Genomic DNA, 24128 nt, shown 5'->3' on the forward strand with positions numbered 1-24128 from the left:
TCCCAGACTCCCAAACACTCTCCTGAAATGTGGCCATTCTAGCCCTTTGACCATGGTGCATAGTGGAAAACTTTACTGCCCACACTGCATGTTTCAGGAAGTTTGAACAGCCTGCCAGCACATACTGCTGAGTAATCACTTTGCTGTGTGTGCTTCCAGCTACCAGAGCGAGCAACATAGAGGAGGTGCCTCTTGAAGAATTTTCCTTGATTGAGCTTTCACCCTTGTGTCACGAAACAGGCAGAGCTTCTGTGATGTGCTGGTGGATGTTTCCTCAGTGTTTTCTGACCCACTGAAGTCACTTGACATACCTTATGATGGAGAAGGAGGAAGCGTACCTAGGCATGGTAGACTCAAACTGTATGATGCAGTTCATGACACACTATAGCTGCTGATGCCCCCTATGTAGACCAGCACTTCTGGAACAGGGCCACAAGCACAGCTTGGTGGGATCACATCATCATGCAGTTGGATGAAATGTGATCTAATCTAAGACACTAAGGGGTTAATTTTCATCAGATAGTCTCCATATATGCTTGAGCTCTTCTGGTGCACTAGAACCTGTGTATACACAGGATGGATTTTTCTCATCCAGTGTGTACAAGTGTTTGTGTACAAGTGTTAATGTACAAGGATGTGTACCTGCAGTTACACATGCCTAAGCAGAAAATGAGTTGAGGTTCAATTGAAAATCAAGCCCTGATACTTCCCCAAGAGCACTAGCTAATTTCATCTGATTTCAGTGCGTCTCATCAAGTTAGTGTGGTGGTCTAGTACACATATGCTACATTTGACTGAAATAGAAGTTCCCAAGAAGTTCCTTGGTTCTAAGGATTGCTGGTCAACTGCTGAGCTATTGTAGGGTCATTTCAGGCCTGATAGTCACATAGCACACTCTCCTCATTTGCAACTACTAAATAGCTTTTAAAAAAAATAGCAAAACAGCATTGCTTTTCTAATATTATTCTTCCCTGTAAGCAATTGCTGGTGATGCCACAGAGCTGTTATGAGATTGCAGATAGAATGGTCGGTAATTCATGAGACACTAAGATGTTGTTCTTCTTATGAAAAAGTTTTGAGACCATAGTTCTACTGGACTTAAAAGTACAGTACCCTTGTGTGGGAAGGCAGAGATGCAGCTGGACAGAATTTTCTACGTTAACCGCTACAGAGTGACTTGAAGAATGATGGCAGTTGCTAAATTAAAAACAGAATTTACTGCCCCCGTCATTGAGAGATGCGATTATGCAGGTTCAGTGTCTGGCTTGACATTCTGAAAGCTGCCTGAGGACATTCAGACCAAGAAATGAGTCATTAAAGGTCCAATCCTCTGGGGAGTTGAGTGCCTTCAGCTTTTACTAACTTCATTGGGCCCTGTACTCAGCACCTGACAGTGATTTTCTATAGTTCCAAAAAGCTGATCCTGAAACAGACCATTATTTTTAAGAAAATGTAGCCCTTATTTACTATCCTAGTTAGTGGACTGAGAACTGATTAAATTCATAATGCACTACACTTCTACACTGTACTCTGTATAGATTGTCAAAGTGCACTCCAAACACTAAGGAATTAATCCTGTAATGCTCCTGTGAGTTAAATAAATATCCCCATTTTCTAGATTAAGAAACTGAAGCACAGAGAGACTAAGTGATTTGCAGTAACTTCTTGTGTGACCTTTGGGAAAGCGTGAAGTAGTACACAAACCTCCTGACTCTCCCAGTCCTGTGCTTTAATCGCTATATTGTGCTGTCTGTTAGGGCTTCCTTATAGTGATGGGGATTCTAAAGAACCAAGGAAAATATTGCAAACCTGGCTGATGTCAATGCAGAGAAGGATTCTCATGTAGACTTCATGCCATTTAACTGTGCAGAACGCCTGACTCTTGGTACTACAAAACTCCATGAACCAACTTAGCCAGTCTTTGAACTTTATTGTGCTATTACTTTCTCTTTCACCAATATTTTGTCTCTAGTTGTCTGTCTAAATATGGTTCCACTGTAAAAAAATATATATATATTCTTTAGTCACTCATGACACTTACTCAGATATTAATTGGACTCTGAAAGTGACAGCTTTGTTAAATGGACATGGGTCTAATGGCCTAATTTTTCTTCATTCTCTTCCTGCTTCTGTTCCCATATACTGTGCCATTTCTTTTATGGGGAAGGATTAACAAGCCTCAACAAATCCTGCATGCATTCTTCTCGACATTCTCTTATTCTCCACGCTGAGGATAGAATTTGCAGTCTCTGTAGGTCCTCAGTTTGTTTTGAAACTCAAATTTGTTTGGCTATAGTCACTGCTTAAGTAATTATTTTCAAGAGTCATTAAAGTCCATCTGTGGTAACTTGCTCTGTGATGCCCCTTTGGATATGTTCCGTTAAAAAAATGACTCCTTATGGCTCCTAACAGCTCTGCTAAATGCTACTTGAACAGTGCCTAACAAATGCAAAGCTTTTTAAAGCTTCAAAAGTGAGGCTGTCTACACTACACACCTTTTAGGGACATGGCTGTGTCACTACAGCCGTGCCGCTATAAGGCGCTGTTTGTTGGCAGGAAAGAGCTCTCCTGCTGACAAAAATCTTCCACACCCACCAAGTGGCATTAGCGTTGTCGGCAGGAGACCTCAAAGCGCTGTTCACACCGGCTCTTGTCGTCAACAAAACTTTTGTCTTTCGGGGTGGGGGGGTGAGGTGTTTTTAACATCTCTGAACGACAAAAGTTTTGTCTTTCACTTGCAAGTGTAGACAAAGTCTGACTAAAGATTTCCTTCTCAGTTGTTCCCAGTAATAGTGGTTGGGGTGTGGTAGGCCCTATGCAGACCCTGCAAGTTTTCCTGGGATACATCATATTTAGGTGCCCACACTGTAACTGGTTACTCATCATGGTCCCTTTGGATGTTAAAAGTTTAAATATAATTAGTACTCCTTGGATATTCCTTGAGTGACAAATTATTCCCCCTGCATCCCATATATTGCTGTAGGCGTCTTCCCAATGCAGATGCTTTAAAACAGCAGCTCTGTGGGGAAAGGGCTCTTATGACCTTTTTTACTTTCTTTAGATTTTTTCAAAGGTCAGGAGAAACTTGATGAAATTTTTATGTGGTTTAAAAAGCGCAGCTTATTAAAGTTTAATAAGGAGGTGGCAGCAGCTAGAACTCAGTTTGAAGTGCTCAGATATATTGTAAAGGAGAAGCCAGAGCTTTTAGTGATGCAGTAACAGCTAATTTCTGAACGGTGCAGGTTTTAAGCTATTGTGTGTAGAAGCACACTAGCCTTTCAACAGAAATCATTGAAAACAGATGCTGTGTTTCTTAAATAAAAGAAATAGGTAGAACTGTATGTTACAGGTGCCTTACTGTTAACCTCGTGCACTTCCACTGGGCCAAAATCATTAAACACCTTTTGTGGTTATTCAGTTTGCCAGTTAGTGATGTCTTTTTCCTTAAGCTAATATCAGTCATGAGTCTAAAAGCAAAAATTCCATCTACCCACGGTACAAATAGCAAGACTGGGACACACAGGATATTGGTTCATCAGAGGGCTTGTCTACATTAGGAATTTTTGCATCAGTGTAAGTACATGAGTGAAAATCAAAAGTGTAGATACTCTGCACTGGTACTGTTTACACTGGTTTCAAACTGGAGTAAGTCCCACTAGTGCAGCACATTTATGCTGTTTATTTTCACATTGGTATAAACCCTTAAAGTATACAACCCCTGAAACTTAATGAGATCTCCAAACAGCTATTAGAGTTACAAGATAGTTAAATGTGAAATGTTGTTAAAGATCAAGCTTGCTCTATTAATTTTGTAGGTGTCCAAGTTAAATATTAACGTTTCCAAAAGAAAATGAACTCTTATGTGCCTGTGCTGAAAGTTATATTGTATGTATATGTTATTGTCACACAGTTTGAAGATCCAATACAGATCAGTGAGAGGTTGTCACTGCCTGCCCTGTAACCTTGGGTGCCTGAAATGCCCCACTGTTGTAGCTCACAACCTGGCACCAGCTGACAAGCCTTCAGGTCACATTCAAAGTGTCTGTGCACTAGACAGCCCTGTTTCCACAGCTTTGATCCACAGCCTATCTACAGCCCCTCTCTGGCTTCCACCAACCTTGGTTACAACCGGCAAGGTGACTCCAACACACTCCAGAAGTTTCCCAAAACTCTGTGCTCTGCAATGTCCAGCCCTCTCCTAGACAGTTCAGAGAAAAAATAAGGTTTGCTTGTTCCTTAGAGACAAAAGCACATCAGTGTTTATTAACTTACCAGGGGTAAATACACCCTACCCAGAAAACACAGCACTGAGTTGGTTTATAGTAAAAATAAAACACATTTATTAACAGTATATAGGTTAAGTGATGCCAAGTAAAAGGAATAGGGTTAGAAAGGGAACACACAAGTGAAAACACTCATCTAAAACTTCATCTAGTAAGGTACAGGCTTTGTTCAAGATGCTTTCTCTCACCATTCATTCTTCTTTCCAGCCCTAGCTGACTTTCCCTTTCAGGACCTTCTACAGAAGTACAAGATGCTGGCTTCCTTTGTCTTCCTAGGTGAAAAATCTTTGTGTAGGCAGGTTTCTCACCTATATTTAGTTTCCAGAGACTTCAAACCCTTCTGTGGTTGAAGGACCCATCTTTCTCAGCTAGCAAGAGCTCTGGCCTCTTGTCTGTCCAGTGATGGTTGCCAAATATGTCTTCTGCCCTTGCTTCTTTCCTCCAAAATGCAATGACTTTGTTTCAAGAATAGGATGGCCTCATGTTCTTCTTCCCTTCCTGTGGACTTTCCATCCATCTGTATATAAATAGGGCTTCCATTGTTTTGACTTCACCATGCTTAATTTACATAGGAGTTAGGTACATAGCTGCTTTCTCTCCTTGTTGGGAGGGAACATGATTGGCCACAGATTTTAAAGCATAATATTTCCTCACTGTGTTAATACACCTCTACCTCGATATAATGCTGTCCTCAGGAGCCAAAAAATCTTTCTGCATTATACTGAACTTGCTTTGATCCACTGGAGTGCGCAGCCCTGGCCCCCCCGGAGCGCTGCTTTACTACATTATATCCGAATTTATGTTATATCGGGTTGTGTTATATCGGGGTAGAGGTGTACATACATTTCACAATATTAATCACCAGTGTCATTAGCTTTCAGAAAAGCCCTCACTCTGTACACTTTTATAATACAGTAATATTGTACACAATCAGTTGATTATTTATTACTTGAGGTTCAGCCCCACTTCTTTATAGACTGGTAACCCTTTGAAATTGATTCTTTTCAGGATCAACTCTCAAAGGTTTTTTTCAAGCTCTGAGGAAGGTGACATGGAGTCTGGTGGTGAAGGAAACTCCATGCTCTTTCATCCCTAGCTGGTATTTGCTAAAATGCAAATCATTCTGTTTCCTGCAATCTACCCTCTCCTTGTTAGCGTGATAACCCAGTTTACTGCTTATATGTAAACGTACCTTCTTTATCTCTGCCTCCTGACCAGGCTGGGTAGAGCAGCAAACATATTCCTTTGTCCAGGGCAGACCTGTTTACCAATTCCCCTTGACATGCCCGGTTTAAACATATTCTAGTTACAACCCCAGTATATATCCATAACTCTTAATACACACTGTGTACGCACCTTATGCAAGAATATTAATCAGTGAGTTCATTTTCAAATGATACAAGGCATATTTTATACAAAGATTACAGTAGTGTGTAAGGTGTGAATACAGGGGTGCTTAGTCACAGTAATACCATAACACATAATTACATACAAAAGTCTAGATTCAAAGAAAGTTATTTAGGATGCAAAGTTACATGCATAATGGGACTGGACAAAGTTTTCCAGGGCAATATTAATTCTGGCACTTCCTAACTTTTGAGTGCTTGACTCTGCAATCTTAATGTCCCTTTAATGTAATTTTTCGGTGTAATGCCCAGTTAAAATAAAAAATTCTATAATGCAGGACCATATGGATCTCCAACACCAAACATGGGTCATAAAGTTGGCATTGGACCTTAAGATTTATAGCACAAGCTCTACCACTTGAGCTGATCAAAGTCATAAGCTGTTATCCTCTGTATTGACCAGTCATTAGAAGGAAGATGGGACACACACTCTGCCAGTGGGCTTCATAGTTATTTGCTGATAGCAGAGTAATATGGAGACCCAGGACTCCTGGGTTCATTTCCAGGTTCTGAAGGGGAGTGTTCTCTAGAAGAAAGACCCTTCTGTCCCTATGTCCCTGTGCTTCTGTCTGCAACACCCTGCCTCCTGCCCCTTCTGGGTCAATCCTCACCCCAGATCCTATCCCCACCATATCTGACCCCTCTGCATTCCAGTCAGGTTACTTTCTACTCCTCTTCCCTGCCTGGTTTCCAGCAAGGGGAAGCATTGAAAATGGGGGAGTTCTCTCTGTTCCGTGTCAGAACAGCAGCCAGGAGAAACAGCTGCAGTAAAGTCCTGCTCAGACCCTACCCCTGAGAGGAGCATGCTCAGTACATATTCAACAACTACTTTTGCTGAAGATTCAACTGTAAACAAGTCTCTCCTGAGCATGTGCAAACAGCAATTTTTCTAAGGTTTATAAATGGGCCAAATTTGGGTGGATTTTCACGGGGGTGGCTTAAGACACATCCCCAACACCAGTAGTAAAGGAAAGCTTGAAAATAAAATCTTTCCTTACAAGTTGTCCTTACAAGTGGTAACAGTACAATTACTGTGAACATTCTATGTGTGACTATAGAAGTTTTTAAACGAAAAAATAAACTAACTTTTTTTCTCTCAATCCAATATAAACCTCATCCTGTTTCTGTGGGGCGTTGTGGTTACTGAAACAAGGAAACATGAGCTTTGTTCAGCTCAAAGTGACCTGGCCCTGAAATCTGTGAACTAATTGGCAACTTGCCATTCTTAATTGGCTTGGATCAGAGCATTGCAGTTGGAATCAGCACTTTAAGCATAGAAATGGCTGTTTCCAACTAACGCTGATGCCCATTAAAAACAACTTGACCCTTTGCAACGAGATAGGTTTGTCTTGGAATCAGTATTCATGTGAGCTTTATTCAAGTATAGTCTGTATTGACTGAATTTTGATTTTATGGCCATTAAATTATTTTCTGGCATGTGTAGATACTGGTTGGTTTTATGTTGTATTGAGATAAATATTAGGCTTGGCTGTGAATTGTCTGCCTTTAGAGGTAATTTCAGGTTTATTCCCTACTCAAGGAAACCCCAAATAGAAAACTTATGAAGAGAACAAGTGATGATATACAGCTCATTGAATAAAAAGTAATTAGAACAGTGTACAGGGGAATTAATGGAAGGGCATGAGCCTCTGTTTATATCCCAGTGTATGTGTTTTAATGGCTTGTAGATGTGGCTTTAAAAAAACAACTCAGACAGCGTATGAGACTTCTGCCATAGTAGATGATTACCTTGACTGCATGTACATGGTCTGCAGTTGAATTTTCTCTCCAATCTTGTGTGTAGGTTATCTGGTTGTCGTTGCTATATCCTCTGTACTTTGAATATTAGTCAATTATAGCAGAGTATTGTAGCATTAATATTTAGTCAAACTAAGTCATTTTAAAAGAAAAATGGTTAGACTCTAAGCATTAATCCCTGTGTTCTTTTCTCTGTAAATTTAATAGCGTCGTCTTGGAGATGCTGCGAAGAAAGCCATCAGCAAATTGACAACCAGGACAGTAAAGAAGGGTGATAAGGTATAGTAATAAGACTTCAGCAAAGTATACTTGAATCTCATGGTTTATTTTGGTAGTAAAAACAATTCACTTATCTGATTTGTTTTTCTTTCTCCTCTCATCTTTGATGCTGGTTTATTTGCTGAGGAGTTCATCTTTTGCTACAGTATTTCAGTGTGACATCTAGAGCTTTTCTGTATACTGTAGCCTTTGCTCCCCCAAAGGAGAATTTCTCTTGCTTAGGGACTAGTTGAGCTCCATCTGGTAACTGTGATTGTGAGTGCTGTTCTGTGCTAGCTGGCTGAGTATTTCTGCAGGCAGGAGTGCAGAAGGCTTTGTATTGAGCCTTCATGACAACATTTCATTTGCTATGCTCCTAATAACTCTGTATAAATTGTCATTACTAGAGAAAGGCAAGCTTAGTGTTAGTTATGTGGAACACTGTAAACTTGGAATGTTGCATATATGTTGTGCAAAATAAAAATAGAGGGGCTAAGAGGAAGAGTTCTTGTGAGAATTCACTTTTATAAATTAGTCTCTTGTGTTAGGGGAGGGGCATTTCATTTGAGTTGAAATACCTGAGTATGAAGTCTTGAGCTATGGGGAACTGTATTCGGCTGTCAGAGAATAATTGATCATGAACTGTGAATTAAAAAGCTACAAGTACTCATCAGTTCTTCATCAGTGCTGTAACATTTATTTATAGCCTTGCTTACTTTTCCCTTTCCTTTTGCAAAATGCACAGACCCGATTATAATTAAATGGTGTTCTGATTATGATTTTTTTTTTTTTAAAGAAAAACTTTTCCCTTTGGTTCTTCCACTGGCTCCCTCTCATCATCTTTCCTACCAACGCAACAGAAGTATGATAAGCCATCCCTGAATTTGCTTCTCTGAAGAGAAATATGAGAAAAAGGCTTTTCCCAAGCCTTTGCTTTTTTTGTTTCTAGGCAATTTTGTTATAAGAATCTTTTGCAGTAGATCTTTGCTGATGTGTGTATATTTAGAACTTATTAATACTACAAGGGAAGATGCTGCTTTCCTGACAACATAGACGCAAGATTAAGTGATATGGAGGTTGCAGAACAGGCAGCAGGGGACGTGTATGTAGTTGAAAGGAATACAGGAATAAACCTGCCATTCATCAGTGCAGCCCATCAGGGTTCTCTGCATGAAATATTGACTGCCTGTTTCCAACAGTGGAGTTGTTAATTTTGTCTTGCTGTGGTTTTTGATGTCCTTGTCTCAGTACTTTGCTAGTGTTGAAAAGAATTGTATGATTTTGGAAGAAAGCACAGTCTGTGTGTCTGTGTAGCCCACAGATTTTAGTGTATACCATCAATGCCATGGCTTTATCTACATGAAATCTGCCTTTCTCCAAAGGGAAACTTAAAATATGTTAAGTTATTTTTATTCCTTTAGAAACAGTAATCAGACTGTAACCTTTATAACAAAGTATAGCCAGCAAGTGATCCTGAGCTGCATGTCTGTATAGGAATGACATCAGTAATTCTTGGGTCTGAGGAGTGGGAAACACTGGACTTTCTAAAGTGTGAAATAAAGCAGTTTTTTAGCTCTGATTATAGGAAGAGATGAAAGAATTCTGCTTTATTATAATATAAATTATATTTTATGAAGTAATGATGTAGACTAGATCATAATGGAAATAAAGTCCTGTGGAAATAATATCTTTTGAGTCAATATGAAAAGTATTATTTATACAAATGAATTATAGCTGTCTTATTCTAGTTTAAATTTAAGATATACACAAATACTAGTTTTAAATGAGATGGTGACTTTGATATGCATGTAAAGTGTGTGTTGTATCTTCTTTGTGAGGCATATTTGAATTTAATAACCTTTTCCCCCTTTTCTGCCTCTTCCTGTTCATAGCCACTTTGTATATTTGATCCTCACTGCCACAGTAGAATTCCTGTTTACTAATCATGTCTACTTTGCCTTTAATGTAGTCTTAACTCTTGACTTGAGTTTTCATGCTATTCATTTTAGGAAACAGACCCAGACTTTGATCATTGTGCTGTCTGTATCGAGTGTTACAAGCAGAACGATGTTGTCCGTATTCTGCCATGCAAGTAAGCTAGCAATTTCTCTTCCCTTGGTAATGGATTTTTTCCTAAGAAATGTTTATGCTGATTCTTGTTTACATCCCTTTGTTTCATTTTATCTAGCATTTGCTCTTTCCTGTTATATACCAACATAGGTGTGCATAATATTTTACACATACCTAGTTTAGACAGGTCCCTTGTCCTAGGAGCATGCAATCTAAATAAGGTTAATACAATACAATTAGGTGAGGAGGTGGGAGCTGGCAGAGTTATTCACAATGGAGACTATGCAAGAAGAAGAGGGTCTGGAGGAATGGCAGGTGATTGGCGTATGGGAAGTAGGAAGTGATTCTTTTTTTAAGGGATGTGAAGACCATGAAAAAGGCACAAAATCAGGAGAGTGTGAATGAGAGCTTTAAGGATTGAAGATTGGGCAGATCCAGTACTTGCATTAATTATAGTAAACTAAATTATAGATGCAAAATTCCACACAGTGGATACTGCAACCTGGTATCCTGCTATGCCTGTGGGTCCCAACCCAAAATTATGCTGCCAGAATGTGTCAAAGGGTTAGATGGGAGACCTGTGGGGTAGGGCGGGAGGGATTCTGCCCACTGAGGTAAGGGGGGCTGGCAGGGGTTGCAGAGCCCATCCTGCATTCTGTGGCTCTAGTGCCATGAGGCTGGCTGGGCTTGGCTGTCTGCTCCAGGTGTTGCAACATGATGTACAGGGTCACAGCACTGCTTAGATTTGGCCCAGCCGCCTCTCCGTCATGATGATGAGGGACCAGACAGGCCAGATTTGACTGGCTCAGTGACAGCATGCACCAGGTTACAACACCACTCTCTCAAATTTGACCTGTCTGGCCTCCACCAAACATGAGCAGTACTGCAACCCCAGAGATCACAACTCCCAGAGCATGGAGCTGAGCCCAGACAGCACTGTGGGACAGAAGCTGCAGGACCTGCCATTATGGTACTCATGGTGTACTTATTTAGTACTTATTATGTACGTGTGTATATTAGGTGGGTAAGAAATATTTAGTAAGCCAGACATTTCTTTTACTAAAGGTATTTAGTGTTTTGGGGTTTGGGGTGTTTGGGTTGTGATAGGCTGTCCTGAGACCAAACAGGTGAGAACCAGAGGTCTAAGCAATTCCAGCTTGCTCAAGCATTTCCCAGTTACTAGAAATGCTGCCATCCCTCATCTCCACCTTAGTGTTGACATCAAGGATTATGTAAGAAAATCGTTTCGGCTATCCTGTACTGGCACTTAAAGTGTAGCAACCAAACTCCATCCTTGCACTCTTGCCTCAGTCTTCTCATTTCCCCTCCATCCCAAAGATCTTGTTTTAGAGCTATGTGACATTATTTCTGTAGCAGATTTTCAGTTGAACTGCTTTTTTTGTGTGGTGAATATTTTTGGAAGAATTATCTAATAATTTGTGGTAGCTTTGACTGTTACCAAGGATATTTTTCCCTTTCATTTTATAACACATTTTTCTTAAGACAAATACTTACATTACTATGCATACATGCAGCCAAGATCCAGCAACTTGGCCTATGTTTGGTATATAAATAGCTATATGCATGATACACTAAGAAACAACTAAGTCACAGTGTTGGAACCAGGCATCAGTCCCATGTTCCTGAGGGGCATATTGCAGCTCATTATCAGTCTTCTAAATCCTCCTGCAAGCTGTCCTAGATAGCTGGAAATTTTTTCTTCTAATGCATAATGAATTTTTGCTATTATAAGATTAAAGAAACAATCTCAAATTATAATTTGTATATAGTAAATAAAAATGTCTTTACCATGGATGATTCTGTTAACACCTTTCTTTACTGGGGCAGGAAGATTTTATAAATCAATTCACTTTCCCTGTATTCTTCATTTACTTGCTTTTTTGTGTGTGTCTTGGACATTGAAAATCAATGAAATGTCTCATTTTTAGGCTTTCAGTGCTGCAGTGCTTGGGTAACAAACACTGCAGAGACGTGTTTGTTTAGAAACTATTTCCATTGAAATCTGGTGTTTAAAAAAACACCACTTGGGAGCATTTTTCTTGGTCTTTGATGTTGTAAAGGTTTGTTTTTACAAAGTCTAATTTTTTTACCCAAACTTGAATTACATTTTTAAAAATGCACTAGTTTTTATTTACTCTTATGCAACAATATTCTGTGCTCAAGGACCCTACAAATTATTATTAGCTGCTGGATAGAAATTTCAGAGACTGTTTGATTCTCTGTAATTTCAGGGTATAGTTCAAGAACCTTCAGTTACATCATAGAAACACAAATTTTGGGTCCAGGTTAGAGAAGAATATCTAGAGACTCCAGACTCTCCCACTTCTTTCCCTCTTGTCATTAAAATTTTTATTTAGCTGTTCTTTGAGTGATTCATGCTCATCTTCACATGTATGCCATTATCCTAGAAATTTTATGTTCTAACAGTTGTTCATGTGTAATTACCTTGATCTAAAGTCATCAAAGTTTTTGAGTACAAGTATTTTCAGCTTTCTTTTATATCAGTTTGTAATAATTAGATTATGGCTTAATACAGAGAGCCAAATGGTGTCAGATGATCTGTCCATGAAATGTGTTCTCTTATTTCACTGTAGAAGCAGGGATTTTTTTTGAGGTGTGCTTTTCTGAGACTTGTTTCTAGCTAGTCTTGAAAACCAACAGACTTCAACACATGGAATGTAAAGGGCATCTGAAGGGAATAAGGAGTACACCTAATTCTGAGAAGAACTTGGTTTTATTTATTGGGTTTCAAAATATAGAGTCTGTCAATTTAAATAAGTGTTAATGTGTTAAAATGAATATCAACCAATTTAGGCTTAACACCTGACCTCTTAAATGGTGATAAATTGTGAATTTCCTAAATCTGCTTTGATCCCAGATAGGGGTAGCTCCAGGTTTTTTGCCGCCCCAAGCACGGCAGTCAGGCCGCCTTTGGCGGCATCCCTGCGGGCGGTTCGCTGGGGACGCAGATTCAGTGGCGTTTCTGTGGGTGATCTGCCAGTCTCGCGCCTTCAGCGTACCCACCGCCAAAGCTGCAGGACCGGCAGACCTCCCGCAGGCATGCTGCCGAACACTGCCTGACTGCCACCCTCACAGCAACCAGCAGGGTGCCCACCGCGGCTTGCCACCCCAGGCACGCACTTGCTGTGCTGGTGCCTGGAGCCACCCCTGGTCCCAGAGAGAAATAAAAAAGTATCCACAGTATTATTCACCTTAAGCAACTAACGAATCAATAATGTATTTCATCTTGCTGCAGAAGGGATACAATGAATGAAGTGTATGGCAGTTGTTTGATACTGTGCAGGTTCAATTCCCAGAACTATTCCTGCTGACATTAACACTTAGAGCCCTAAAGAAAAGTAAACTTGACTTAGTTGGAGGGAGCAGAACAAAGTAAAATAGATTGTTTTCCCTCAACTTTGCTCTGCATCTCGAACTAAGTGCTTCCCAGCCTCCTTAGTCCTTCCCATCCCCAAACAATAAAGCAGGCATAGAGTATCGTGCCCCAAAAGCCTGATAGAGCTTCTGCTGGCTCCATGCCCATTCCTCCCAGATTGATCTCCACTCATAATTCATGTTTTCCTACTTCTGGATCCCAGCCTAACTGTGTGTATCAAGGATTATAGTAGTAGGCAGAAGAAAGGCCAGACAAGCTAAACTGTCTTTCACCAGTTTGGACTGCCTCTTTCAGCAGTCCCCAACTGGTTCTGCATCCCTGCCAGAATCCTACCCTCCTTTTCAGCTGAACACTGCACACGCATACACACGCTGAGTGAAACTCCTTCAAAATTGCTTCTAAAGTGTTAAAATAGCTACAGGTTAGCATAAAATCCTAGTGCACAGACAGAAGTAAATCATCGGTTACCATGTTGGCCTCTGAGGCACTAACAAAAAGATAACTCATGTTTACCAGATGGCAGAAGAAAAAATGATCATGAAAAATTTATTTCTGAGCTTCTAAGACAACATTTAACAATGGAGGGTAAAACATAATGTATTGTGGACATTTGGTAGTGACTCTTAATTAGAATCATATCAACTTCAAAAAAATATTAGTTTACCTCACCTACCATTGGTCCCCCTACAAATTTTTGTTGTCTTGCAACCCTAGCTTCTGTTTTTAAACATTTTTCTTCCCTGGAGCTATATGAAAACTTTAAATCCACATAAATGATACTATGAAACTGCTGTCAAATACACAAAGCAATCTGAAAGAATGTTTCACTGCCTTTTTCAGCTACAGTAATATAGATGTAATAATAGATACAAAAATTAGACTGGTTTCAGAGTAGCAGCTGTGTTAGTCTGTATCCGCAAAAAGAACAGGAGTACTTGTGGCACAAGTACTCCTGTTCTTTTTGCAAAAATTAGACTGTTTCTAATTTTTTGCCTGAGAATATTTTGTATATTAATGGAGTATAAAATTGCCTGCTGATCAGCCAAACACAATTAGGATTCCCTGCAATTAAGTGGTTATCTTTGGAGGTCAGACTAAATGACCATAATGGTCCCTTCTGGCCTTATCTTTAAATCTTGCTTGTGCGTCTCTCAGATCACTTAAGTATCTTGATTGGCTCATTTTTAATTTTTTCCTGATGGAACATTGTTATAGTAAAAGATTGATCTCATATTAATCAGCTACATGTAGTAACAAAATTTTTTTACTGATCTCTGAAAAAAAGAAAGCATTACAAAGAATGGTATGTCAATGGCATAGTAATATTATTAGGGTGCAGTTTTGCTTGCATTTTCCCCCTCATATCACTAACAAGATTGCACATTCTTTACACAGTACGTTCAAAAATTGTATTAAATTACAAAAGCAGTGAACAGAATTTCTTTAGATAATAGGCTTTTCTAGACTTGTTTGATATGAACAGGTAAGGAACTGGGTGTACTAATAAATACCTTTATAAGATCTTAATCTCTCCCTTTCCACTCTCTTCTCCTGCCACTCCACCTTCTAATTTTCATACCATATTTGTCATCGATGGTAAAGCAATAAAAACAGTACAGTCAATAAGCCAGACATGAAGAAATGTCTTGCAAGAGAATGTTGAGAAAAATGGATAGAGCTGTATTTTGACCAAGAGACACCAAATGAAAGAGTTGGCCTCTGTCTTTTAAGGAAGCTGTAATCATTGGACAGTGGGTTTCAATGACGTGACACAATGCAGTTTACTTCTTATAGCCCATTGTGAATGTAGCATTTCCTTTTGCTAGCTGCTAGAATTGTGCTCTCCTGTTTAAAGTCCTGGTCTGACACTCTTATGCTTTGGTACAATGAAATCTGGTGTGGCCCAATGTACAATATAAGCAAAGCCCTGTGTGCGCAGTAGCAAGTTGGACCTAAATTCTGTGGCAAGACTCTAGGTTTCTGGTGCACATTGGTGTTGAGCTTTGTGGCAGATAAAAGTACATTCAGTAAAATTCTCCTTTTTAATTAAATATGAAAATGACTAATATAAACAATATAGTATTACTTGTGCATATTGTAGTTAAAGGCAATGTCTCCTACACAGCCACCTCCGTGCTCCAGAAGCTGAAATGTTTTCAGTACTCAGAGCCTGTAAACATGGCTGCTGGAGCTTTGTGCTAAGAGGACATAAGATAGCCACCATTTCTACCTAACCTCCCTCAACACAGGGTGACATCATTTTTAGACTTGTGAGCATTTATTTAAAATTTTTCTATTGTATTATCTTATTATATAAGTTTTAAAAACAAGTAATGAAACAAATGCATCAAAAAGACACTAACAAAAGACAAATCTCTTAAATAACCTCTTCACTTTTCCATCACAGCATTGAGGCTAGGAAAAAGAAGGGAGACCAGAGTGGCGATGGGGTGATGAGGAGGTAGCGAGTTGTCGGTGTAATGAGTGGTGTGGAAAAAAAGGAAGGAGAAGCTACGGAAATGGTTTCAGAAGCGAGGAGAGAGGAGTTTGGGGAAATCAGATTGGAAAAGAAAATGAGAAAGGAAGACAGGAATTGAAAATGAGTCAGGAAGAGGGAGACACCAGAGGCAGGGAAAGAAAGAGTGGACAGAGGGAGAGAGGGAACAGATATTGAGAAACAGAGCAAAAAGAGAGGGAGGAAAGGAAGAACAAAAGCAACACTGCACATTTTTAAAATGTATTATTATAAGGTTGAATGCCAAATTGATACAGTAAAATTCAGCATGCATCCGACGAAGTGGGAATTCACCCACGAAAGCTCATGCTCCAATATGTCTGTTAGTCTATAAGGTGCCACAGGACTCTGCTGCTAAAATACAGTACATACAGATTTTGGGCCAGCTTCTTAATTTTCCTTTGCGCTAGGTGCAGGAATGGAGAGGGTGACAAAGATGACTAGCCATATCTGTGCCTGCCTTATTCTGGTGCTACTGTAAATTAAGATGGCTTGTATCAACCATCTATGGACTGTTATGCTGGAGCAACATCATTTGGAGTATACTGCATTCCACCCAACCTCCCTTTACTAGGGAATGGTAGGGACCCATTACACCAGCCAAAGAATCTCCCTATAATGGGGCTGTTTTGTGGGGGACGTTTAGGCCTACTTCCTCTTTCTGGAATGGCATAAAGGGTGTGTCTATACAGCCTGTGGCAGCAAGCCTCCCAGCCCAGGTAAACAGTACAGTCCTTCAAAGCCTGAACTCTAGCCGAACCGCAGCTTCAAATGCTGTCCATACAGCTATTTTTAGAGTGCTAACCTGAGCCCCACTAGCCTGAATCTGTCAACCGAGGCTGAGGCTTGCTGCCACCCAAAGAGGTCACGTTGTACAGTAGAATCCAGTCACTGTTTACATACCCACATGCCGAGGCTGATTGGCTCAGGCACTCTACGGAAAACAAAACTAATTAAAAGTCACTTGCTGGAGATTCTGCCAGCATGGGGGTGTCCTTTGCTGCCACAGAGCTGACGTCTGTGCCTCCTTTCCTGCAGCACCCTGTACAGGAGGAGGAACGGGGCTGGAGCACACTGCACCCAGTTATCCCCTGCTGGTATAAGGTTTCTAGGAGACCATAGTAAGCTAATGTGAGTTAGAGCAGCACCCTCAGAACTACTCAGGTTTGTCCCTTTGGAATGCTCCATATTGGACTAATTCACATGTATTTTTGGGGGAGGAAAAGGTCTCTGGTGTGGATACAAGGACTTCCTCTTTCAAGCTCAACTTTATAAATTACTCATACTTGTGCATTATCGTCTTATCAGTTTTTGTATCTGCTGTTCAACCCCTGGTAATACAGAAAAACCTGGACAAATCAAGAGCCCCCATATCAAGGCCAGCAGGATATTTAAGGGAGGGAGAAATAGCAGGCAAAAATATGTTGATTAAAATTAAAATTTCGGGGTGGGGGGGAGATTGTAAATTTTGGAAAACATTTATAAGGTTTCCCAGAGGTCAAGAGGTTTAAGAACCAATAGCAAAGAATGAAAATATCAGAAAAGTAGTTAGGTTTTAAATGCACAGAAACACCTTATCAGACTGCTAATATCTCTTTAAAATAATCTCATAATATTTACTAGGTACACACTGGAATCCATATCATTCAGTGCCTGATTTGATCTGAGTGGTTTTATAGCACTGAGCTCTGATTAGCTGATAACAGCATATTAAAGCTGTTTTCATACTTATGTGGAGTCTTGATGTCTGCTGTTTCACAAAATATTAGATTGTTGTAAATGCATGTCCCACTCTAAAATCCAGACTATGGAGTTTTAAAAAGAAATACGAGTGACTAAAAGCGTTAAAATGTGTAACACAACACAGTAACATAATTATATATACCATGGGATTGCAAGCTCACTTCTACCTCAGAGGACAGCTGAATAATCTTTTCTGTGCTCTCATGAGTGATACAAATAAAAAGTTAATAACTATTGACAGCAGAAATAAGGAAATAGGGAGTGGAGGGTTTTTTTAGTATAGTTGCTCAGGAAGGATGAGCAGAGGTACCTATCCCATTTTTCACACTTATGTTTGTCCCACATTCATTGCCTTAATAAAGATTCTAGAATGAAGTAAGGACATCAGCAGGCTGGTTAATGGAGATTCTTACATTTTCTTGATTAAACAATCCAGCATATTCAGCAGTACATTTGTAGCTTGATTAATACAGCTCTCTGTGCCAGATAGCCGTGCCGTGCCATGCCATGTCAAACCAGCCCATGAATGCAGAAGAGTATAGTTCTGATGTCAAAAGTGAGTGTAAAAATATGATCATAGAAGATTAGGCTTGGAAGAGACCTCAGGAGATCATCTAGTCCTACCCCCTGCTCAAAGCAGGACCAACACCAACTAAATCATCCCAGCCAGGGCTTTGTCAAGCCAGGCCTTAAAAACCTCTAAGGATGGTGTGACGCAGTAGGGAGCGGCGCGGATTGACCTGGGAATGTCGTCTGGTTTTGCTGGGACTGTCTGCATTGGGGATGGGATAGCAGGGGATGATTTTACTTGAGTTACCTGAGCTTGTAACCGAAGCCAGGAGGCGGGGGGTGCCAGGTGACACCTTTGCCCGGGAAACTGGACAAAGGGAGAAGAGGAGCTGGGGGAAGGGGGAGAGAGATGGCTAGAGGGTTTTTTTTTCTTTCAGTTTTGTGCTGGGTGGTGAAACGCAGGGAACCCCAAAGCTGGGGTCTAAGCACCCAAACCTCCCCTCCCCCCCCCCCCCCAAGAAAGACTTGACTGAGGGGTCCTGGTTGTACCTACAAGTTCTGCTTGGGACTGCATTCCTGTTGTCTAATAAACCTTCTGTTTTACTGGCTGGCTGAGAGTCACGGTGAATCGCAGGAAAAGGGGTGCAGGGCCCTGATTTCCCCCACTCCATGACAGATGGCGATTCCACCACCTCCTTAGGTAACCTATTCCAGTGCTTTGCCACCCTCTTAGTGAAATAGTGTTTCCTAATATCCAACCGAGACCTCCACCACTGCATCTTGAGACCATTACTCCTTGTTCTGTCATCTGCCACCACTGAGAACAGCCAGCTCCATCCTCTTTGGAACCCCCCTTCAGGTAGTTGAGGCGGCTATCAAATTCCCCCCCACTCTTCTTTTCGGCAGACTAAACAAGCCCAGTTCCCTCAGCCCCTAATCTTAAGTCATATGCCCCAGCCCCTAATCATTTCCGTTGCCCTCCACTGGACTCTCCAATTTGTCCACATCCTTTCTGTAGTGACGGGACCAAAACTGGACGCAATACTCCATATGTGGCCTCACCAGTGCTGAATAGAAGGGAATAATCACTTCCCTCTATCTGCTGGCAGTGCTCCTACTAATGCAGCCCAATATGCCGTTAGCCTTCTTGGCAACAAGGGCATGCTGCTGACTCATATCCAGCCTCTCGTCCACTGTAATCCCCAGGTCCTTTTCTGCAGAATTGCTGCCTAGCCAGTCGGTCCCAAGCCTTTAGCAGTGCATGGTATTCTTCTGTCCTAAGTGAAGGACTTGCCCTGAACCTCATCAGATTTCTTTTGGCCCAATCCTCCAATTTGTCTAGTCACTCTGGATCCTATCCCTACCCTCCAGCATATCTACCTCTCCCCCCAGCTTAGTGGAGTTCCATATTTCTCTTCATTTTTAAATGGCTTCCAATCCAGTGATATATAAAATTATGTTGTTGTGTTGCTTTAGGGTGGCAATTTATTGCTTTTCGTCTCTTAACTTTCTTTTTAAAACTCTAATCTGGCTTTTAGAGTGAGACACGTTCACAATCTAATATTTTGGAAAATTGCAGATATCAGATGTACTCCTATTGCCAATAAAGTTATTTTTTCCTAACTGCCACCTGTGCAAACTCAACCTTGGTTATTAATGTCAAGCTGAAATCTTTCCTTGTGCATCATCACCAGTAGTAAAGGTTCTGCAGACCAGAGTAGACTCTTAGTTACACCTGTACATCCCCACTCACCTTAGTTGGTTTGAACAGGTACTACTGATTAAACCAGGGGTAGCTCTAGACATTTCGCCGCCCTAAGCATGGCGGCATGCCACGGGGGGCGCTATGCCGGCTGCCGGGAGGGCGGCAGGCGGCTCTGGTGGACGCCTGCGGGAGGGTCCACTGGACCCACGGCTTTGGTGGACCTTCCGCAGGCATGCCTGTGGGAGGTCCACCGGAGCCACCTGCCGCCCTTCCTGTGGCTGGCAGAGCGCCCCCCGTGGCATGCCGCCCCAAGCACGCGCTTGGCGTGCTGGGGCCTGGAGCCGCCCCTGGATTAAACATAATTACATTGATGCACTTGAGTATTGCCACCAGCTTAATACCTGTGGACATAAAATTATTATTGTACATGCACTACTTCTCTCCTTTTTTACTGACAAACCTTTTCAGGAGCTGTTCTCCAGGAAGTCAACCTGGAGATTTAGTAACTTCCTGGTAACATGCCTCCTCTGTTCTTCTTTTAATGTCTCTCATGGTAGAGAAGGAAGAATGAGCAGTATTACTATGATTTTAGAACTCGGAGACACATGCCCTGCTCAGCATCTCAGGGGGCACAGAATAGAAGGCAGAAGTAAAGGCAGCTATACAGTGCTGTTGCGCCTTCCTGATTCTGAGCTGCTCTGATGGCCAGCTATGGGTTGTTCTGTAGCCTGGAATAGATAGTGCACTTTACATTCTCTCAGGTATGTCAGAACAAAGCTGTTTCTCAGCTAGCTGTGCCCACCTAGCCTCACAGCCTACACCAAGAGGAGTTTTTCTTCTCAGGTAGGACCATCACCTTCCTGAACGATGTTAGCTACATCAGTGGAGGCTCTATTCCATCAACATAGCTGCATCTACACTGGAGATTTTGTTGGCATAACTGTTGGTCGGGGTGTGTGGTTTTTTTCACCCCTGACTGACACAGTTATGCCAATACAGCTTTTCAGTGTGGACTAAGTATATTAGTGCATGGCTGTGTTGTATTAAGGTAGATAATCTACTGATACCATTTCCTTCCCCGACTACTCATTGTCAAAAATGTTCTACAAGTAAAGTGACAGGTCAAGAAAGGCCAATCATCTTCCTTTGCCTGAGTGTGTTGTTACTATCCTTGTACAGTCCTTTTCTGTTGTTAAGTTTATATCAAAATCAATGTTAATTACCTCTATATTAATCAATCTGTCTGAAAGCATGTCTTTGCAAGCCACGTGGGTGGCAATACAAATCTCTTGTCTAATTCAAATTAACATGCTGTGCAAGTAGAAGCCCATTTTGCTTTCTTATCTTTAGATTTGTTTTTACTATATAAGATGATTAACCTGTTTTTCTAGTTCTCAAAAGGTATGTATGATAGGGTAAAGCTTCTAAATGTTTCTCCTCCCTTTGACATACCTTTGCCAATTATAAAAGCCTGCAAAGAATTAATCCATAATAGGTTTGGTTTGCTTTTTATTGTAATATGGCAATTGATTTTTAGTTCAAACTTGACTTCTAATGGGACTGTGCTCTTGACACTTAATTGAGAATAAGTCCTGGATGGAGCTTAGTGACATGGAAGGAGGAGGAGGAAAGCAGAAACTTGTGTGAAAGCAGCTGCTTCAGAGAGGTGCTGCTGCTGCTCAGGGCTATATTTCAGAGACCCAGCTGTATTTAGGGGAGTCTCTCCCCTATCCCAAGAATCCAGCATGGAGAAGCCACAAAGTGTCCCAGCAGCTACAACTGCATGGGGAGGGAGACAGCCAATGTTGTTCAACCAGGAAAGGGAAGACACTGATGCTACTGCAAGTTGTCACCTTCTGAACCTGCAAGAGAAAGCTCCCTCAAGGTGTCAGTGTCAGCAGGTTGGCCAGTGCCCGCATAAGCCATTTAAACTGATGGAAAGTAGAGAGGTGGCAGCTATCCCTCTTGACAAGCACAGAAGCACTAAAAAGACTCTGCTTGGGAGAGGCAGCAGCAAAATCACCAAAGTTGATTACAGCACTATTATGTCAAGGTAGAGGAGATGGACACTCTCACCCCAACTTCCACCATTATTAGTTATTCTCAGTTGTAATGTTTCTGGCCCTGTTTTGACTACTTAATAACCCAGCTAGCATATTTGAACAATTTTAATGGGGCAGGTCCCTATTTGAGATAGAGCCAGTGCCTAAATACTGTTGCAATAGGTACTTTTATAAATTGTTATACATATCCCCTTTTAAAATGTTTAAAATTAAGGATTATCGTCTGACACAGATACAGGACCTTAACTAGCACCGTGTACTAAAAGAAAACATACATGTAAATTTTACCCTGCAGTTTGTACTGTGGTTACATCCAGAAGCACCAAACTTAATATGCAGAAAATAATCCTGCAATGATCCAGTTGTGGGATTAGGATCTTCATTTATATACCTGATATTTAGCTAAATAATACATTATCAGTAATAAAAAATATATAAATATTGCAAAAGTCTGAAGTATACTTAGAAGGCATCGCAGGTTATTTATTGCTACAGGTGTGTGTAAAGTTATTAGCACTGTTATTTGGTGGAATGCCTACATATTCAGTATGTCACAGTTTTACATCCATTAAAGACAAGGTTGTGGATCTATATAGATTCTGTAGTTCACATTATAAACTGATCCTGTTATTGGGGCTTCAGCAGGTGCCAAGGGTCTGCGTGTGCAGGCCCAAGTGCAGAACCAGGGTTTTAAATCCTATTTTTCCTAAGTGAATCATAATTAACTGATAGCAAAGGAAAGCAGAACTTTAGATTTCCTTGGTCCAGACAGCACAGAACACTAAGAGGGATGAATTCTGCAGTTAGGTCCATGATGTTATTTTCTTTCTCTTTTAGTTTGTGTTGCAAGCTTCTAAATTGTTTTCATTGAAAGTTTCATTTCTGAAATCTCATCTGTGTGAGAGACTGTTCATGCTGTACACTATGAAACTCTCTGTGCAGGTTTATAAATTGTGTGCGCCCCTGTGTATTCTTTTTTTTAGGCACGTTTTCCACAAAGCCTGTGTGGATCCTTGGCTTAGCGAACACTGTACCTGTCCTATGTGTAAACTGAACATTTTGAAGGCTCTGGGAATTGTAGTAAGTTGCATATTTGTGACCTTTATTACATAACTGATACGGCAGTTCAAGTAACTTCTTCACACAAAGTAGCTCATAATAAGAAATCCATCACAGCAGGCATGGTGGGTTGGCAAGAACGTATTGCTCAGCCATGTTGGAGCCCTTCTTCATGTGGTTTGAGTGTGGCCTCTGATCTCTGTCTTTTCAGCCAGAGGACCTCAAATGCATATAGAGAGGTTGAGTGCTCGGAGAATCCATTCTGCAAATACCAGCTGCTAGCTGATTCACAAAGAGACATTAGAGGATGGTCTCAAAGGAGATCTTTGTCCCATTTTCCTGTCTGGGGAGAAGTTCTGAGTGCAGTGGTGATTCTCAGGCAGATTATGCCCTGCATATAAAGGGGAAGGAAAAGCTTATGCCACGTCTGTAGTAACCATCAGGTCAAGCACAGCAAGGGAGAAATCAGGCCCACATTCCTTGCTGTGTCAAACTGCACAAACTTTCTAGAAATAACAGCAGATAACATATTGTGGGCAAGCTACTTTTGTAATTAACATACCTGAGTTGATAAAGGAGGAAACAATGTAATTTGACATGCCTTGTCTAATACCTCTCACTATTGATGTAGAGTACAAAGAAATCTGCTTTTATGGCCCATGGTAACAAATTTCTTTACTGTTAAGAATATACTATTGTTGTGTACAGTGACCTGAAGAGCCAAACATTTCTTTTCACCAACAGAAGTTGGTTAAATAAGATATTACCTCACCCACCTTGTCGCTCTATGCTGGAGATAGGCTTTTGTACATATTCAGTGTCTTCTTTATTTAAAAAAAAAAAAAACTTAAGCAAGGGAGACTTTTGCAGGCTGCCTGTGTATAGAATAATTAACATTTTAATATGGAAATAATGTTTTTCCAGCCAAGTGTGCCATGTACAGATAACGTAGCCTTTGATATGGAAAGGCTCACCAGAGGCCAGCCAGCCAATAGACGATCAGCACTTGGTGACTTTGCCAATGACAACTCACTCAGCCTGGAGCCCCTACGCACTTCTGGGATGTCACAGCTTCCACAGGACGGGGAAATAACTCCAAGGACAGGGGAGATCAACATTGCCGTAACAAGTAAGCATTATTTGTTTTTTATTATAGTTTCATGGTTTCCCTGTTGTGTGGTGTCTGTTTTGCTGTGGTTCTGCACAACAGGGCAGCGGTGAAAGCTTTCCCTATAGAGACAAAGGTGACCTCTCTCGGTGTAAGAAACTTACATTTTTTTTATTGAAACTGATAACTTCAGGGATTGTTGCAAACACTTTCATTATTAATGGTAAATTCA

At 40.9% G+C, this 24128-nt stretch overlaps 1 protein-coding gene across 3 annotated transcripts in view; it reads left to right on the forward strand.

The window, feature by feature from the left end:
• RNF130 (ring finger protein 130) overlaps positions 1-24128 on the forward strand; it is an 86903-nt gene that overhangs the window by 44966 nt on the left and 17809 nt on the right. For all 3 annotated transcript variants that reach the window (XM_039484606.1, XM_039484607.1, XM_039484605.1), the window contains 4 exons: positions 7655-7726; positions 9715-9797; positions 22713-22809; positions 23713-23917. In XM_039484606.1, the coding sequence (XP_039340540.1) occupies positions 7655-7726; positions 9715-9797; positions 22713-22809; positions 23713-23917 (457 nt within the window). The remainder of the gene's footprint in view (positions 1-7654; positions 7727-9714; positions 9798-22712; positions 22810-23712; positions 23918-24128) is intronic.

The sequence above is a fragment of the Mauremys reevesii genome, linkage group 8, assembly GCF_016161935.1.
Source record: "Mauremys reevesii isolate NIE-2019 linkage group 8, ASM1616193v1, whole genome shotgun sequence".
In the NCBI taxonomy this organism is placed as follows: Eukaryota; Metazoa; Chordata; order Testudines; family Geoemydidae; genus Mauremys; species Mauremys reevesii.